Raw genomic sequence first — 19,624 nt, 5'->3', positions numbered from 1 at the left:
ATCTATCTATGTACCCTTGAGCAAGTCACTTAACCCCAATTGCTCTGGATTAGAGTGTCAGCAAAATAACATACATGCAATGTGGGAAGTAGGCCCAACCATTTCTGAAGCTTATTGGTTGATATATTTGGCACTGGCAAACCTTTTTGCACAATCCTGTACAATGTAATGATGCGAAACCTTGACTTGGGAAGCATAAATAAGGTAACAAAGGGTTACACAATTTGTTACAAATGCTCAGAAAAAAGAAAATTGCTCCTACACCATCCTGCCTCAGTTTCTCTCTCAGCTCATAAAGCCACACACACTTGATGGAGCCATCTGAAAGCAACCACAACTACCTTCTGCTCCCCCCTGTGCTACACACTGGCTGCATACATCTCAATAGTCTGAAGTGGCTTCCTTTCCTCGTCTCCTTTCTTTCATCAGCACTAAGGGGAAATAACTTGAGAGACGATGAATGAAAGGAGCTACGTGAAAATCACCCTCCATATTGTGGATGAAGTGCAGATGAAGGAGAAGAGATGATGAGAGCAAGCAACTTTACACTATTGAGATGCATCCATTGTTTTATGTGTGCTGATGAAACAGGCTTTTCCATTTTTCAGTAGGGACCTCCAGAGGCATCAGGTCCATCAGATTTGTCACATTTAAATACAATATACACTGCTCAAAAAAATTAAGGGAACACTTAAACAACACAATGTAACTCCAAGTCAATCACACTTCTGTGAAATCAAACTGTCCATTTAGGAAGCAACACTGATTGACAAATTTCACATGCTGTTGTGCAAATGGAATAGACAACAGGTGGAAATTATAGGCAATTAGCAAGACACCCCCAATAAAGGAGTGGTTCTGCAGGTGGTGACCACAGACCACTTCTCAGTTCCTATGCTTCCTGGCTGATGTTTTGGTCACTTTGAATGCTGGTGGTGCTTTCACTCTAGTGGTAGCATGAGACGGAGTCTACAACCCACACAAGTTGCTCAGGTAGTGCAGCTCATCCAGGATGACACATCAATGCGAGCTGTGGCAAGAAGGTTTGCTGTGTCTGTCAGCGTAGTGTCCAGAGCCTGGAGGTGCTACCAGGAGACAGGCCAGTACATCAGGAGACGTGGAGGAGGCCGTAGGAGGGCAACAACCCAGCAGCCGGACCGCTACCTCTGCCTTTGTGCAAGGAGGAGCAGGAGGAGCACTGCCAGAGCCCTGCAAAATGACCTCCAGCAGGCCACAAATGTGCATGTGTCTGCTCAAACGGTCAGAAACAGACTCCATGAGGGTGGTATGAGGGCCCGACGTCCACAGGTGGGGGTTGTGCTTACAGCCCAACACCGTGCAGGGCGTTTGGCATTTGCCAGAGAACATCAGGATTGGCAAATTCGCCACTGGCGCCCTGTGCTCTTCACAGATGAAAGCAGGTTCACACTGAGCACATGTGACAGACGTGACAGAGTCTGGAGACGCCGTGGAGAACGTTCTGCTGCCTGCAACATCCTCCAGCATGACCGGTTTGGCGGTGGGTCAGTGTGGGGTGGCATTTCTTTGGGGGGCCGCACAGCCCTCCATGTGCTCGCCAGAGGTAGCCTGACTGCCATTAGGTACCGAGATGAGATCCTCAGACCCCTTGTGAAGTCATATGCTGGTGCGGTTGGCCCTGGGTTCCTCCTAGTGCAAGCCAATGCTAGACCTCATGTGGCTGGAGTGTGTCAGCAGTTCCTGCAAGAGGCAGGCATTGATGCTATGGACTGGTCCGCCAGTTCCCCAGACCTGAATCCAATTGAGCACATCTGGGACATCATGTTTCGCTCCCTCCACCAAAGCCACGTTGCGCCACAGACTGTCCAGGAGTTGGCGGATGCTTTAGTCCTGGTCTGGGAGGAGATCCCTCAGGATACCATCCGCCACCTCATCAGGAGCATGCCCAGGTTTTGTAGGGAGGTCATACAGGCACGTGGAAACCACACACTACTGAGCCTCATTTTGACTTGTTTTAAGGACATTACATCAAAGTTGGATCAGCCTGTAGTGTGGTTTTCCACTTTAATTTTGAGTGTAACTCCAAATCCAGACCTCCATGGGTTGATAAATTTGATTCCCATTGATATTTTTTGTGTGATTTTGTTGTCAGCACATTCAAATATGTAAAGAAAAAAGCATTTAATAAAAATATTTCATTCATTTAGATCTAGGATGTGTTATTTTAGTGTTCCCTTTATTTTTTGGAGCAGTGTATATACAAAAGTATGTGGACACCTCTTCAAATTAGTGGATTTGGCTATTTCAGCTTACAGGTGTATAAAATTGAGCACACAGTCATGCAATCTCTATGGATAAACATGGACAGTAGAATGGCTTTCAAGAGCTCAGTGACTTTCAACGGGACAGTCATAGGATGCCCCGGTCAACTGTAAGTGCTGTTATTTTGAAGTGGAAACGTCTTGGTGCAACAACGGCTCAGCCACAAAGTGTTAGGCCACACAAGCTCAGAGAATGGGATTGCAGAGTGCTGAAGCGTGTAGCAGGTAAAAATCGTCTGTCCTCGGATGCAACACTCACTACCAAGTTCCAAACTGTCTCTGGAAGCAATGTCAAGGAGCTTTATGAAATGGGTTTCCATGGCTGAGCAGCCACACACAAGCCTAAGAACACCATGATCAATGCCAAGCGTTGGCTGGAGTGATGTAAAGCTCGCCGCCTATTTGGTAAAAGACTATGTCCATATTATGGCAAGAACAGCTCAAATAAGCAAAGAGAAACAACAGTCCATTGTTACTTTAAGACATGAAGATCAGTCAATGCAGAATTTTTCAATAACTTTTAAAGTTTCTTATATATATATATATATATTTCTTCAAGTGTGGTCACAAAAATCATCAAGCGCTATGATGAAACTGGCTCTCATGAGGACTGCCAAAGGAAAGGAAGACCCAGAGTTACCTCTGCTGCAGAGGATAAGTTCATTAGAGTTACCAGCCTCAGAAATGGTATCCCAAATACATGCTTCATAGAGTTCAAGTAACAGACACATCTCAACATCAACTGTTCAGAGGAGACTGCGTGAATCAAGCCATGGTCGAATTGCTGCAAAGAAACCACTACTAAAGGACACCAATAATAAGAAAAGACCTGTTTGGGCCAAGAAACACAAGCAATGGACATTAGACCAGTGGAAATCTGTCCTTTGGTCTGATGAATCCAAATTTAAATGTTTTGGTTCCAACCGCCGCATCTTTGTGAGACGCAGAGTAGATGAACGGATGTGTAGTTCGAACCGTGAATCGTAGAGTAGAAGGTGTGATGGTGATTTATTTAGAATTCAATGCACACTTAACCAGCATGGCTACCACAGAATTCTGCAGAGATCCGCCATTCCATCTGGTTTGTGCCTAGTGGGACTATAATTTGTTTTTCAATAGGACAATGACCCAACACACCTCCAGGCTGTGTAAGAGGTATTTGACCAAGAAGGAGAGTGTTGAAGTGCTGCATCAGGTGACCTGGCCTCCACAATCACCCGACTTCAACCCAATTGAGATGGTTTGGGATGAGTTGGACCCGCAAAGTGAAGGAAAAGCAGCCAACAAGTGCTGCTTGATGGGTACACCATCAAGACTGTTGGAAAAGCATTCCAGCTGAAGCTGGTTGAAAGAGTGCCAGGTGTGTCAAGAGTGCCAGGTGGGTCCTTCTGTAGCTCAGTTGGTAGAGCATGGCGCTTGTAACGCCAGGGTAGTGGGTTCGATCCCCGGGACCGCCCATACGTAGAATGTATGCACACATGACTGTAAGTCGCTTTGGAAATGTAAATGGATAAAAGTGTCTGCTAAATGGCATATATTATTATTATTATTATTATTATTATCATATATTACTGTCATCAAGGCAAAGGGTGGCTACTTTGAAGAATCTCAAATATTCATTCCTCTGGAATACTACTAGCCACCTTCTATTATTATGAAGTTGGCTTTTAGACAGCCCAGATAGGTTCCCATTCTCACAACTAGCTACCAATGAAGTTAGAGTAGCTAACTTGTCAAACAATCTTAGCTGGCATGCCTGCTGGCAATGGTGGTAGACTTTAGAAAAGCAAGCAATTACTAAATGTATAAGACTCACAGTCCTTTCAATCTTTTACCTAGATTTTAGCAGAGATGCGGAGAAGCATATTTAGGTTCTAGTCAGGAGGATACAGACAGCTCAAGAGTTATGCTGAGATATATATTCAGAAAAATAAACATTTGTTTTACATAGAATTAAGCATAAGATCTAGACGGCAGGAAAAAAAGGTGTTATAGGTGTTTGAAAAATGCTAACCCATACTCACATAGATTTTTTGGGAGAATTTGAGGTCCCTGTGCATCAAATCAAATTTATTTATATAGCCCTTCGTACATCAGCTGATATCTCAAAGTGCTGTACAGAAACCCAGCCTAAAACCCCAAACAGCAAGCAATGCAGGTGTAGAAGCACGGTGGCTAGGAAAAACTCCCTAGAAAGGCCAAAACCTAGGAAGAAACCTAGAGAGGAACCAGGCTATGTGGGGTGGCCAGTCCTCTTCTGGCTGTGCCGGGTGGAGATTATAACAGAACATGGCCAAGATGTTCCAATGTTCATAAATGACCAGCATGGTCGAATAATAACAAGGCAGAACAGTTGAAACTGGAGCAGCAGCACAGTCAGGTGGACCGGGGACAGCAAGGAGTCATCATGTCAGGTAGCCCTGGGGCACGGTCCTAGGGCTCAGGTCCTCCGAGAGAGAGAAAGAAAGAGAGAATTAGAGAGAGCATATGTGGGGTGGCCCGTCCTCTTCTAGCTGTGCTGGGTGGAGATTATAACAGAACATGGCCAAGATGTTCAAATGTTCATAAATGACCAGCATGGTCGAATAATAGCATCATGTGCATCATGCACTCCAAAAATCTGAGGGAGTCTACATCAATATGAGACATTGGGTCAAAAATCTCTGGTTTGTAAAAGAAGCCTGGGGACAAAATATATCTATGGACATGTCATACAGTATATTTAGACTTCTGGTTGTAGCACATGCTTGCGTTGGATACAATTTTGTCATCATTTTGTTCGCACATTGATGAGACTGAAGGGGCACTGGAAGGCCAAAAACACCAGATGCAAGTGGGCACCATATCTGCTTAACCCCTTAACCACTGGCTTCTGCTCCAATTACTTCTCTTTCTTCTTTGCCAGGAGCAAAGCAAAGCTTTCATCAGGATCAGAGAGCGCATGCTGTCTCCTTTCCCTAAGTAGATTGAGAACAGAGTGAATGGACAAACGAAAACCGTCGCAGAGATTTGATCCCTGCGGGCAGCAGGTAGGCAGCAGCAGCCCACTTGCCTTTTCAGATTTAGCCGAATCACAGAGGCATTTCAGATTTAGCCGAATCACCGAGGCACGAGCAGAGAGGTTCGTCGTTTGGCCACAACCGTCGACTTAATCCACTGAAAACCTTTTGGGGCCTATCTTTGCGTCATTAAACCATCCTTCTATGTTGTTGTCGACGGGTGAATGTCACGCAGTTATCCAGGCGACACTTACCCCAATGCAAAAAGGGGGGGTATCTCTATTGAAAAAAGGGGGTTGTCTCTATTGAGTAAAGGGGCCATAATCTATTCATGGGGGCTCTTTAAGGGGGAAGAGCCCAGCTGCTCTAATTTGAGAATAAAGACTGTCCCATCTTTGTCTCTATTTCATACGAGAATCAATGACCCCCCTACTACACCCATCCACCCTCGCATCGCTCTCCAGTGCACTCCCCATTATGTGATTATTTTCATGCTCAAATTTTGAACGTTGGAAAAAGGGCTCTCACAGTCACCGCAATAGGTGGACCCATAAGTCTCCCCTTACCATCACGGGTGCCCTCCTGGTTTTTCAATCATAATTTGTGGCACCACCACGGAAAAACAGCAAATCTCCTTATAGCACACAGCTGTCAGTTCGGGATTTGGCGATATAGCTTGGCTTTCTTTGTTGATGGGGCTCCACAATGGCCGTGTCGGTGGGGTCAACTATAGGGGTATCCGCGACTTAATACGATATTGATGTGCATCATATGGATCCCAGCTCACTGAAAATAGGCATGCAGGATGCAGGAATGTTCCTTGTCAAACAACACAATTTTGTTGGACATATCCCATGTACTTGTCAACAAGGGGTTTTCACATCGTTGCATCATCTTGGTCAGGTTTAGTAGACCTATTAGAATATATAAATGGTGACCAATATAATCAGAACAATTAACTGTTGACCAATAAAATCAGAATAATTAACTATATTGCTCATTACTGCCAGATTGGTTTACACTACACAAGATCAATAGGCCCACTGCACGAGGGTTAATCTCAATGTATAACTATGAACCAAATGCTAAATAATTTTCTGTGTGCTCTATGGATTTATTTGAAAGTAGCATCCTTGTTTGATGGCACTTGCGCAGTTGATTGTGGAGTAAATACACGACGCACGATAGACGTGCATATTAGACATTGGGTGTGGCTTCGATCTCAGGGCCTCTCCCATTTAGGAATATTAAACAGCGACTCATGTATTGCCCCCGCCCCCTCTTCCCCTGAACTTGCTGTAAAGTCTGGGACAGTCATTCGGACACAGACGTCGCTTTCTTAGCTCGTGGGTATTGGTGTATCAGAGGCGATCAGAAATATATAAAGAAAAAGAACAATAGTCGAAGGGACAAAAGAGTGAGACAAGGGGGCAGGCCATTTTGCAGTGGAAATCTATGCTCTTTTGAAAAGGTGTTGTTCTCCACTCGTGCATGTTCAAATCGGAGGAGTATATAGAGCCGTAGGTCGGCCGGACGTTTAGTTTCGCAGTGAACGGCACTATCAAACAGAAGGCATGATTTTGAGACTGAGTTCAATCTGTGTCGCCTTTTCTATTCATGTCTTCTTGCAATGCATGTGGATTAAGGTACGTGGATATTTAAGCAAACTTCTTACCTTTTGTCCATACAGTAATGCTCTAATGTTACAGTTTTCAACATGCATATTTTCAAGAACTGGTTGTGGCTTTAGGAGAATGCACTGGAAAACTTGAGCATGTTTTCATGTCGCCATCAATTTGATGTTCCAAAATAAAAATAAACAGTAACGCGTGCCTCTGTAAAATAACAGTATGGGAATTTCTTTGCAATAGTTTGTTGCAAGTTAGTGACTACAAATCACACAATTAGCTATTGTCGATATTAGCTTGTTAACTTAAACATTCCCCTAACTGCAACACATCTTATCTAGCTTGATATGATGTGTTGCAGTTAGCTACTTCTACAGTTGGAAACGTTCAAGCTTGCATACATGTTGGTTGACAGTTTGAAATGAAGGTATCAAAAGGCAAGACACATTGAAATAAAAGGCATGTCGCTCTTTTTCCCCCAAAAAACAGGTGGCTGTGGCATCTGGACACTTCGAATTGCAAATTGTATCGATGCAGAACGTGAATGGCGAACTGCAGACTGGCGTGTGCTGCGATGGATCTCGGAATGCCGCGGATCGCAAGTGCACGAGGGACGAGTGTGATACCTATTTTAAAGTGTGTCTAAAGGAGTACCAGTTGAAGGTCTCTTCCGCGGGACCATGCAGTTTCGGGACGGCTTCTACACCCGTGGTCGGAGGGAATACTTTTTCTTTGCGGAGCATGAGGAGTGACAAGTCGAGGATTGTATTACCTTTCAGCTTCGCTTGGCCGGTGAGTTCATTGCGTAGTTATGTTTGTGTAACATGTTCTTCCTCTCGGGCGCACGAGTTTGTTGAGAACTTGAACCACAAACAGTTTGGCTCAGCCAAGTCCAATTTAGATTAATGGACAAGAATACGCAACAAAAACGATGGGCAAATGAGTAACTTTTGGATATGCCAATGCCAGCATGTCATTTGAGGCTAGCAGGCTACAAGTGCATGAGCCTCGACAAGACAGGAACGCTTGTTGGGGGGTTACATTATTCTTACAAATACAGCATATTATAGTTCAATCGGATTGGCAGAGAACATGTCAAGGTGAGGTCGTCCATAAATTTGCGCGGTCTGAATACTCATCACTAGTGTTCATGCGTCAGTTCTTGGGAATAGGCCGAGATTCTAAATGGGCAATTCCAAAGAGGTTTAATCATTTGTGAAGAACTGTAGGATCGCATCATTTTACCAATGATGCGCTGCCTAAACGAGATTCATTCCACACTGTCTTTTCCTAAAGAGCACGGCCAGTCGCCGAGCGTCAAACAATGGCTTCTGCAAGAATAGGCAATAAAACAGCTGGGTTATCTAGCCACGGCGTTTACACACAATGCGCTCTCAGGAAGCAGAGAATTCACTCAATGAACTCTATGCATTCCTCTGGTTGACCGTTCTCGTGTGTGTGTGTGTGCGCACGTTTTTTTTTTTTACCATGCCACATTTTTCATGACTTGAGCCATCCATTTTGATCGTGTTTTGAGCAAAAACAATTCTGTGACTGTGTGAGATTATACTGTCGTTTTGAGAATTGAGAGGAAAAAGCTTGAATGAGGTAGGCTAGATGTACACAGCAATTGCTTTCAAGGATTAGGCGAGAGTTAACCTAAGAACATGACAATTAAAGTGGACTGGCAATATTTCAATGCAGATAAGTTTCCCTGGCAGCATCAACATATGTTTTGGACACAATGATGTGGCCCCCAAATGGTTTTCTAGACATGCTCCAATATCACTATGAAAAGACCTAGCTAAGAAGCCATTGTTCTATTGCATACTTCCCTTTCCATCCAATTTCTACCTAGCATTTTGGAAACATGTTTAATTACTCAATGCTTGTTTGCCCAGAATTACCACAAAGACAAGCTCAGAGGAAACATGTAATGAAAGATTGAATGGGGAATTGGCATTTTTTTCACACTTTAATTTGTTGTCATACAATAACCCCTGTTTTGTATGAATTGTACACTTTTAACTCATCAGCATTCAATGAAGAGGTGCCAGGTCATCAATGGGATGAAGTGATTGGATGTTTGAGGGAGTTGCTAGGTAACGAGGCCTCCCACTGGGAGAAATGGAACTGGGAGCGAGGGAGGAGAGCACCTGCAAGGGGGGCATAGTTGATGGAGCCAGCTTTTTTTTCCCCCTCCAGACCCTTTGCTTACAGTGTTCTCCATGGCTCGACCTAATGGATGAATAATGACGTGTGTTGTAGAAGGGCGTTGTTGGATTCGTATAGATTTTCACAGAATTAGGATCTGTTTTTTAAATTATTTTTTATTATAAAAAAAAAAAAATCTAGGTGGATTGCAAAGAGGATATTCCTAGAAATAGGGGGCTTTTGGAACTATGCCAACATCTTGTTCTGTTTAGTTGGTGGCACAGGGCACACGTGTGGACACTTGAGATTCTTGAATATTCCCAAATATTCCATAAACTGGACAGTCAGCCAGCATCTATGCCACTACTATATAGGGGCAGACGACATTGCTTAAGTCACAAAGGTCTGGCCGCGTATCCTCGCCCCTGACCTTAACACAGGCAGTATAAAGGCCTCTTGTTCCCCCACCGGCCTTTGTCAACCTGGGTCTGAGCGGTTGCGCTTGACCGGACCCAAGACATTCCATCTTTTAACCCTGCCACCCTATAGTAACTGGCTTGTTGAATGGAGCAGTCACCGTCCCCTTACTTTGAAGCAGGGGCGTATTTATTAGTGCACACTGTAGCAAAACATTTAACAACGGAAAATGCGTTGCAACAAAAATGTGTTTCTTAATGGATGACTTTTGATAGGTCCCGCCCCAATTTGGCCAGTTTGCTTCTGTTGGTTCCTATTGAAGAATACACCCCAGACTTGGCTAGACGTTTTGGGCTAGGCTAGAGTGGCCCTGGGTCTGTTTTATAGGTCCACAACCCCGACCCCAAATTGGCACGGGCGAACCAAAACAACCTCACTATGTGCGTCAGTCTGTTTATTGGGCCCTCGAATGGCAGCCTCTTTCCGTGGCCAAAAGTATCGCCAACAACATCTCACTTGCAGTTGTTGAACTTTCATTCCCCCCCTCTTTTTTTTTTTTTACTCTTGCATGTTACACAGGCCACTGTTCTCCTCTCTTTCTTTTTAGTGCTTGGAGAGAGGAGCTCTCTACTCTCTCTCGGCCCCTGGCTCGACGGCCCTAGCCAGACAGAAGCAGTGACAGCTTATGTTAACGGTGGGGGGGGGGGGGGGGGGGGGGAGCTGAACAATAGCCTCGGCCCGGCCGGGCTGGCGGCGAGGATTATGGGAGATAATGGGAGGCCAGGACGGGAATAATGTGGCTGGGGGGGAAGCAACAGGATGCAGCAGTAGACTCAGCAGTGCCGCGGTTCGTTCGGGGCTCCCAGACTAAACCGTTGTGCTGAAGTTGCCATTATTTAGAAGTTTGGCCCCTATTGCCCATCGGTCGCCTTACTCTCGTAATGCCGGTAGGCCTATTATTCCACCAGCCAGCAGCCCCCAGAGCCAAAGCCTAGAGAAGGATAGAGGCCAGTGGGGATAGTTGACTCTGATGGGACATAGACCCCCTCACCATCCCCCCCCCCACCCACGGTCAAACAGCGGGCTTGAGTTCAGAGTGACAACGTTGATGCTTGGATTTTTATTTGTCCTGTTAATTTAGTTTTCACTCACTTCTCAGTGAGAGTGAAAGGATTATCCATCCAATCCATCGGTCTGTTTCCCCCCTCCCAATCTCTTTTTCTGTTTCTCTCCATCCCTCTCGATCTCCCTTACTGCCGTACTGCTGTGGGGGGGGGGGGTGTTCAGGAGAGGCAGTGGGGAGTGCGTAATAAAGAGGGAGAGATGAAAAGGTGGCTGAACAGAGAGCGGTCCGGCAGTATAGAACTGATAAGCACCCAGTGACTTATGAGGTGAGGGTAATCAGAACAGCCTGCTTGTATCTTCTCTGTATTTAATCTGTGCACATTCAGCACAACACGTCCCGATAGAAGTTTTATTTTTAGTGTTTATGTCAAACTGGACATTGTGAGCTAACATGTATACTGGATATTTTAGGTTTCAGAAGCATTGAAAGCTAGTAAATGTCAAAACACTATGGGCCGGTTTCCTGAACACCGATTTTTTAAGACTAGTCCTGGACCAAAAAAAAAAACAATTTCAATGGAGAATTTCTGTTGAATGCTTTTTAGTCTAAGACTAGTCTTAACCTGTGTGTGTGAAACTGGCCCCATATCAGTTGACCTTTGATAAAGGGCGTCTGATGGTGAATAAAGCATGACATTTTTAAATATTTTTTTTATCCACCAATGTGGTTTCATTCAATGTGGGCAACTATGATTTGATCTTTTCTTCCCCCAAAAAGAATAGCCTTATATCAGTTTCCCTTCATAGGTAGACCAATCAGGCCACCATAGCGTGAGCCCTACTCCTACCGCTCTGCAAACACAGGCACTTACTCAACCTGCCGACTCCCTTCCTGGACGTGCCCAGGCTTGTCTGCTTATTTCACTTGCTTTTTAACTATTTTCCCACACTTATCTCCGCCTCGTGAAAGCGCTGGGCCGTGCCTCTTGTCCTAAACCAAAACTGGGTACAGAACATCTAGTTAGGCACCGTTCCAAAAATACTCAATCAAATTGCAGCAAGAATGGAGTGACGTAGGGGAGGAAGTGGGACAATGTTTGGAGAGGCACCACTAGTCTGGGGACAGAAGGGATGGTGTGCTTTGGTTTCTTACCTGGCTGCTATTTACCGTTTTGGTAAATGTTACTTTGGCACTGTCGAAAGGTGGCCTGTACTAACCGAATGGGTTTGGGAGGTTTGAAATTATTTTTCTTTGATATTTGTGAGGAAAGGACCGTTTTGAGGGGAGCTGTTTTTTATTTATTTAAGGACTGTGCTTTTAAAATGTGAAGTTAGCCAAGTGAAATTCCTCAAGCTTTGGATAGTAAAAGAAACTTGAGTTGACTTGGCTACCACTGTTTTAGCTTGTCTCCATTTCAATGGTTATGATCATGAATCATGATATGCATAATGGCTGCACACACAGTTGGAGCTGCTGTGTGGTTTTCCCCAAATCTTGACATCATCTGGATTTCCTGTGAGTAATAACCAGTGATTAGACTGACATCCATATAAGATAGCGATCAGTGATTCAATGGAACAATGTAGCTAGCTGCAGCCGCTGCTAGGCTGTGCAGTGCTATGTGTGCCAGCGAACCAGTGTCGTGTTTGTTTAAATGGGACAAAGTGGCAAGGCCATAAGCCCCAGACAAGAGGCCGGGCATGCCTCCAAGCGAGAGGGAGGCGAAAGAATGAGCGAGCGAGTGCTGTCTACCCCAACCGCCCCAACCCCCTCCCATCACCCTGTTTCCACCACATACACTTTCCTCCCCCCTCTCATATTTTTGGAGCTTCATTGACAAGTGCTACAAGGAGTGCTCGTGTGAATGTTGGCAAGTGAGTGTCGCGAGTGGAGAGAGGCCCTCTGACTGGAGCCAAGTATGGACACACACACACTTGCATTCAGGCACACACACACACTTATTTGTGCACACACAAATCAATATATTTTGCACCCAGATGAAAACTCATGATATTGTACACAACAGTCTCAAATGAATGAAGGCCCGCATACACACACTCTGGCACACACACTCCTTCCCTCAGCCCAGCCCTCCACGGCTCTCCGCTGTCCGTTATCCGATACCGGTGAGAGCGATGGGGGCCTTAAGAGAGACAAAGAGTTTCAAAGAGGTGCCGAAATAATGGACCCCCCCCCGTCCCCCGTCTCCACGGCGTGCATACACACACTGAAATGGCCTTTTTACACACACACACACACACACACACACACACACACACACACACACACACACACACACACACACACACACACACACACACACACACACACACACACACACACAGCAGAGATCTCTATTCTTACTATTACAGCGCCCTCAAGTCACTCCACACAACTACTCACGGTGCACTGGAAGGGAAAAATATAGGAAAGGAACCCAGGATGTTTTTAAACAATGCCAGCGGTTTGCTCTCTTTATCGCCACCCCTTGAATTCTCTATCCGAGGAGGGGGTAGGAAAGCGGTGGGTTAGTTTTGGGGTGGGTATCTGTAAGGGAGAGTGGCTTAACCCGACCGGATCAGAGGGCTGCTGGTGCCTCGGGAGGGGGGGGTGCTCTCTCTAATCTACAACATATGGAAAACGGCCAATGGACAGACTGAGTTAAACACCACCATACCCACTCACTTGCGGCTCGTGTGTGCGCTCACGAATGGGAAGGAGTTTGGCTGTATTTACACTATTCCCTGTGACTGTGTGCCTATAAAGCATTTAAATACTCCGTTTTTATACCAGATCTAAGAACAGTTATTACCTCAAATGGACTTTCTCTCCCCCAATTCTTTATATTTCTGCTAATATGGTCTGTGCATTCAAACAGTAGGTTAAATAAGAAGTAGCCAACAGCCAACTCTGTTAGCAGGAAATATGCAGAAAGGAATCTAAAAGTAAACATGTATCAGCCAGTGGTGAAGGAGTTAACGCAGCTGTGACTTGTTTTACCTGACACCTCTCTCCATCTTATCAATCTTATCTCTCTCCAGAGGTCCTATACATTGATCGTGGAGGCCTTGGACTTCAACAATGACTCTTCTACGGGCAGTGAGTATTATCCCCCACCATTATGTTACATCTCTCACTCTCTCTGCTCCATTTGGTTTCACATTACAAAAGCAACATGACCCCGTGACCTGGAAGTGGTGGTCCCAGGACAAAAATAAGGAATCTGTAATGCTGTTACTTGCGTGTGTGTGTAAAGGGGCAGAGATGCGTGTGTTGGGTGGGGGCCGGATTCATATATTGGTAAGGGACATTTAGGGGTCAGGGAAATTATACTTGTGCTTATAAAAAATGTTTTTAAAGGCTTTATGCCTGATGGCAGCTGCATTTCCCCCCCCCCTCCCCCTGCATTTGAAAGGCCATTGGTTGGCATTACTGACCAACAATGGGCAGAACTATCAGCCATAACTATCAAGCATGAGTCATTCCCTCTGTCTCTTGAACTCCCCTACTATCGATATGGTTCTCTATTGCGTAACATTACAATTGTCTCATTCAGAAAACAACGCCGGTAGTATAGACTGGTGAGTGAGGAGGAGATGGAGAGAGATCACACTACAGATTTAAGCGTTGTTTGTTTTCAGCCCGACCGTTAGGCACTCGGTGGGAGTTATGGCTGTGTGTTGCATTTGGCATCCCTCAGGGAACCATTATAGTTCCAGTGTTAATTCGGCCCCAGGGTACGCTGACCCCTGTCCAGGTGTGCTTTGGCCCAGAAGGAAGGGGGGGGGGGAGTTGTTCCACCACAGCCAAGTCTACATCGAGCATGAAACTAAGCTTTGCATTCGGGCCAATAAAGGACAAATGCGAAGAGGTTAGTGTGAGGTTGAAGACTTTATTTTTCGAAAGCCCTCCCACCGACAAGCACACACAACAAGACAGTTAGATCAATGAAAACGTCTGCCAAGGAGGAGGGCCAAACGAGGACAGGCCAAATATTGACCGTCTCACTCAGCGTCGACAAGCAAAGTGACCTGGGTACGTGGCCAGTTAGCCTCCAATAAGCAGACCCATTAAAAGCCTATCACAGTTGTGATGTTAATGCTAGCCAAATACACTGCTACGGCTAACCTTAGTCTAGAGTTGGCGTCTCTAAATTGTGCTTACGTAAGCTTAAATTACAAGTTACCGAGGTAACTATCATGTCGGTGCCAACTTGACTCATTGCTCCGAGCAGTATTCATCACGAAACTGAGAGGTTTAAATGTTTGGTCAAATCTCCAGGATGGTCCAGTATGGTTTTCTTGAGGTTGGCTGTATTTAAAAAAAAATATGCTACGTTAGCTCTATTTCTCACACCGTCAACCGTCTAGGAATTTCCTGTTTGAGATGGTGGGTCACAGTTTGCTTCCAGGTCGTTTATTACATTTTTATATATATATGTATATTTATTTCGCCTAACCACAACCCCCTCGCCGTCAAACTATTCCGGGCCTCGGGTAGTGAGAGGGTGTCACCTCACCCCGACCACACTTTGCACTCCACCGGCGAAATACCACATTGTAGCTCAGGATTCTAGAACGGCCTGGAATATTACTACTATGGCCCGCCACTACAACTAACACTGCCGTAACAAAGCAGCTTTCCCTCCAAGAAAAGAGGAGTAAACAAACTCGAAGCTTACGTTTTTGTTCGTTTTCGCGCCCCCTTGTCAAAGCTCGCAGAGACTGAACGGAATTTAAGTGGGCAGACTTTTAAAAAAATAAAAAATAATTCTATAAACAAAAATTGCATTGGGGTTTGCATTACTGCCTTTCTATATTTCTAGAACGCCAGAGGGTTTCTTCATGGAAAATGGGATTAGGAGGCAGTGCCCTAACACCGCGTGACATAGCTGCGCTGGTATGGTAGGGATGGCGTCCTCTCTCCCTCGAGCGCTGACCCCGGTGAGGTCGAGTTTGTTTGGGTGCAAGGGTAGCAGAGGGTGGCGAAGTGGGCAGGGACAGAAGGGGGCATCACTAATGTCTGTTGGCAGCAGTAGATTTGGATGGCAATTCATGTTTGGGCATTTACCCACTGATATTGGGAGACCCTGTACTAGTAAAGACCGAGAAATGTCCCAAAGCAAGACTCTTTGTCTTGCTGAATGGGCATTCTCATCCTCATGTGTTGACATCTGTGTATATATTGTGTCTGTTTGAATGACTGCATTTATGTCTTTGCCTCACCCTTATGCCCATGTGTTTCCTACCAGTCCATCTGACTCCTGTCTCTCTGTCTCTCTGTCTCTCTGTCTCTCTGTCTCTCTGTCTCTCTGTCTCTCTGTCTCTCTCTCTCTCCAATCCATTTCCCTCCATCAGGTGGGGGAGGCGAGATGATCGAGAAGGCCGTTCAGTCGGGCATGATCAACCCCAGCCGCCAGTGGCAGAGCCTGAAGCACAACGGGCCGGTGGGCCAGTTCGAGTACCAGATCCGGGTCAGCTGCGACGAGCATTACTACGGTTTCGGCTGCAACAAGTTCTGCCGTCCGCGCGACGACTTCTTTGGCCACTACAACTGCGACCACAACGGCAACAAGACCTGCCTCGAAGGGTGGTCCGGACCAGAATGCAGCACTGGTAAGAGTGGGGTTTAACCAAAGTAGTTGTCTGTAATTTTACAGCAACGTGAAGCCAAACGCTAAGGCCATTTTTTTTACCACAAGGTTAGACAGTTGAACAAAGCTCAAAAGGCATTGCTAAGTGACATTCATCAAGAATCAATTGGAATATATACTTTAAATGATCAAAATGTTCTATAAATAACAGTGGGCCTTTTCAAGGGCAAGTTGTGCTTTAGTGCCTTTCTGTTAGCATGCCATCATTAAGGCAAGGAAGGGAAGTCCAAAACTTGCGAAAGTGACAATGGACTGCAATTGTGTAGAGGTGAATCTGACCAGAGAGAGAATGAACACTAGACTAAATGATATCATTTAGTAGTGGGGTCAAGCTGGCTTCTTCACCCATTGACACCAGGGCATATTGTCTTAACACAGCAGATTTTGGCCACGGCCGGCCTGGCAGGCTTGTACAAATAGTTAGCGTTGCCGTTTGGAATTTGGGCTGTTTGCAACGCACCAGCGCACCCCCTAGGCCTTAGTATCCTAGCGGGGAGCGATGGCAGAGCTCTGGGATAAGTCTTGGATTTTGTAGGATTACTGTCCCGGTTGGAGCTTAGGACATTCCCACGAGTTTGGAGATGAGATAGGGGAGGGGGAACTGTCTGACATCATCATGCTGACTCTTTGTGTTTTCTCTCTCTCTCTCTCTCGTCACTCTTACTTTTTCTTTTTTCTGTGAATTTCTTGCTGACTCTCACTGTCACCCCACTTGGACTTTCTCCTTTATTTCCTCATTTTCTTTCTCTCTCTCAGCTATTTGCAGGCAAGGCTGCAGCACTGAACATGGTTCCTGTAAATTGCCCGGAGATTGCAAGTAAGCACTTTTTTTTTTTTTTACTTTTTTTTTACGCTAGCCTAAGTTAGTAAAACGCTCACTGGAAAGTGCAACTTGTTGTCACAGCAACATCCTTGTACCACATGGAAATAATGCCATTGGCAGGGGGAATTCCCAACACCATGGGTTCTGCCCACTTTGGATTGGCACCAGACTCAATGGAGACGTAGTCATTTTTGGCAGTGTCTTCGTTAGATAACACTGTACGTTCTACACAATACTATACATGGCAATCAAAGTCAGGACCCTTGATCATGTGGTCATTAGGCATCAAACAGAAGAAAACAGACTGAAGCAGGAAGTGACTGTTTAAAAAAAGAAATGTACATTGCGTGTCCTAATAAACACAACCCGATGAATCCCCCTCCCGTTATCCAGAGCTGTGAAGGGCCTTGGCGTGTTTTGGGAAGGGAGTGTATGTGGGGTGGGTTGGAGATTATCGCGACCCCTCTCGACCCCCTTTGCACACGTCTGTTGGGGGCCCCCAGAGTGGTGAGAGCTTAATGGTGGCGGTGGAATCTGGTCTCGAAGACCTCTGTCAAATTCAAAGGATTTCTTTTTTCTTTCACCTGTCTGTTTCTCCCCATCCTCTTTCACCTGTCTGTTTCTCCCCATCCTCTTTCACCTGTCTGTTTCTCCCCATCCTCTTTCACCTGTCTGTTTACCCACCCTCTTTCACCTGTCTGTTTCTCCCCACCCTCTTTCACCTGTCTGTTTCTCCCCACCCTCTTTCACCTGTCTGTTTCTCCCCACCCTCTTTCACCTGTCTGTTTCTCCCCACCCTCTTTCACCTGTCTGTTTCTCCCCACCCTCTTTCACCTCCCTTCAGCGCCACACTTTGATGTCGTGTTAGTTAGCCTTTTCAGTCTCGCAGCCAAGAAACGATCGAAAGCGGTGCTAGGAGACGTTAGCATGTTGTGGAGATTCTGGAGAAGCTTCTATGGCTTTTATCTGAACTTGAATACACATCTGATTCTTAAGGAAGGCCGGAGTGGAATGGGTACTTTTGAGGGTTTCACATTTCCTCCATATTTGCTAGATTTTGCAGCTCTTTTGAATTAGGTAGGATATATATATATATTGGGTAGCTGGGTTAATTATCCATTGCCTCAAGCAAGGGTGGGGTGGGCTGGGCATGGATATAAGGGATGGGGGTGTGTGTATATTTGATTCGCTCTGTTATGACTCATTTGAGAAGCTTTCCCCTGCTAGTTCACTGCCCAGATCATACTTTTTACTTACTCAAGGAGCAGCCTTAGCCCTGCCGAACCCATTCCTGTGTGTGTTAAAAGATTGTGATACATTGTCTGTGTTTTTAAGAGGGATAGTGTTGAGCACTGAAGTTCTTTTTTGTTAAGCTCGGTCATCCCGGGCATTTGAGTACTTATCGAGTGTGTGTGTGTCCTGCAGGTGTCTGTACGGCTGGCAGGGCGAGTACTGTGATAAGTGCATTCCTCACCCGGGCTGTGTGCACGGAACCTGCGTGGAACCGTGGCAGTGCCTCTGTGACACAAACTTTGGTGGCCAGCTCTGCGACAAAGGTATGCATACACATGCAAGAATAGCAAATGCACAGAGGTATACTACAAAGCGTGATCATTGAGTTGGCCAGCTAACTTTGTAAACGACCAGAAATAGGCCTACCGATTTTTCTGGCTCATTAAGAAAGCTAAACTTATGGTTTTGGTTGTTTCAATCACAACATGTCAATTTCAAGCTTATCTTAAAGAAATGTATTTATTTGGGCAAGTAAGTTAGCAGGCTAACTCATTGATCCTGCTTTGTAGTATACCCCCCTGGTCTGTAGATATACAGCTGATAACTGGTGCCCTCACCAACGCACACTCACACTTTTCCCTCCCTGTCTTCCAGACCTGAACACATGTGGTACGTTCCAGCCCTGTTTGAACTTGGGGACCTGCAGCAACACTGGACCTGACAAGTACCACTGTGCCTGTCCTGACGGCTACTCTGGTGTCAACTGCGAAAAAGGTGAGTCGCCTGACACGCACACATACGTGTACTTGCGTGTGTGTAAGTCTCTTGTAGTGTCTAGGGTCTGGTTCCACTCAATGTTTCGTCCTTATGAGAGTGAATTGGAGTAGAAAACAAGGTATAAGGGATAAGAATAACTTTATTGTTCCCAGAGGGAAGTTGGTCTTGGGCACTCGTAGCGCAGCTGATCTACTATGCTGGAGATTTTATTTTATTCTGTCTCTCTGCTGTCTCCCACTCAATCTTTTGTATTTTGTGGTGAAGACAGAGAAAAAGGTATTTGTTTTCCCAAGACCAGTCGGTGAGATCAGAGTCATGTGGTGAGACTGGGTTGGAAGTCGAGGGGTCATAGTTCAGGGGTTGGGGGGGTCAGTCCCGTGCTTAACCCCATCCAGGGAGGTTCCGTTCGTAGGGCGGTCTCCCGCGTCACTCCGGCCAGGAGGTGACGACCTCATTAAGGCGTCGTCAAGGGAAACGTGAACTGGAGGAGACCCAGTAACAGAGCTAACCTTTCTATGAGGTGGGATTGAATTCTACCTTCAACAAATCTAACAGTTACCTCACATCTTCAAGT

At 45.7% G+C, this 19,624-nt stretch overlaps 1 protein-coding gene across 3 annotated transcripts in view; it reads left to right on the top strand.

Moving 5' to 3' along the window:
- Positions 1-6,584: 6,584 nt before the first annotated feature.
- LOC124003081 (protein jagged-1b-like) overlaps positions 6,585-19,624 on the top strand; it is a 30,773-nt gene continuing 17,733 nt past the window's right edge. For all 3 annotated transcript variants that reach the window (XM_046311123.1, XM_046311122.1, XM_046311121.1), the window contains exons 1-7: positions 6,585-6,945; positions 7,417-7,719; positions 13,606-13,663; positions 15,922-16,179; positions 16,974-17,034; positions 18,466-18,596; positions 18,928-19,047. In XM_046311123.1, coding sequence (XP_046167079.1) covers positions 6,874-6,945; positions 7,417-7,719; positions 13,606-13,663; positions 15,922-16,179; positions 16,974-17,034; positions 18,466-18,596; positions 18,928-19,047 — 1,003 coding nt within the window. In that variant the 5' untranslated portion in view covers positions 6,585-6,873. The remainder of the gene's footprint in view (positions 6,946-7,416; positions 7,720-13,605; positions 13,664-15,921; positions 16,180-16,973; positions 17,035-18,465; positions 18,597-18,927; positions 19,048-19,624) is intronic.

Source organism: Oncorhynchus gorbuscha, linkage group LG18 (genome assembly GCF_021184085.1).
Source record: "Oncorhynchus gorbuscha isolate QuinsamMale2020 ecotype Even-year linkage group LG18, OgorEven_v1.0, whole genome shotgun sequence".
In the NCBI taxonomy this organism is placed as follows: Eukaryota; Metazoa; Chordata; class Actinopteri; order Salmoniformes; family Salmonidae; genus Oncorhynchus; species Oncorhynchus gorbuscha.
Note: the sequence above shows the minus strand (reverse complement) of the source record. Positions and strands in the feature narration are given on the sequence as shown.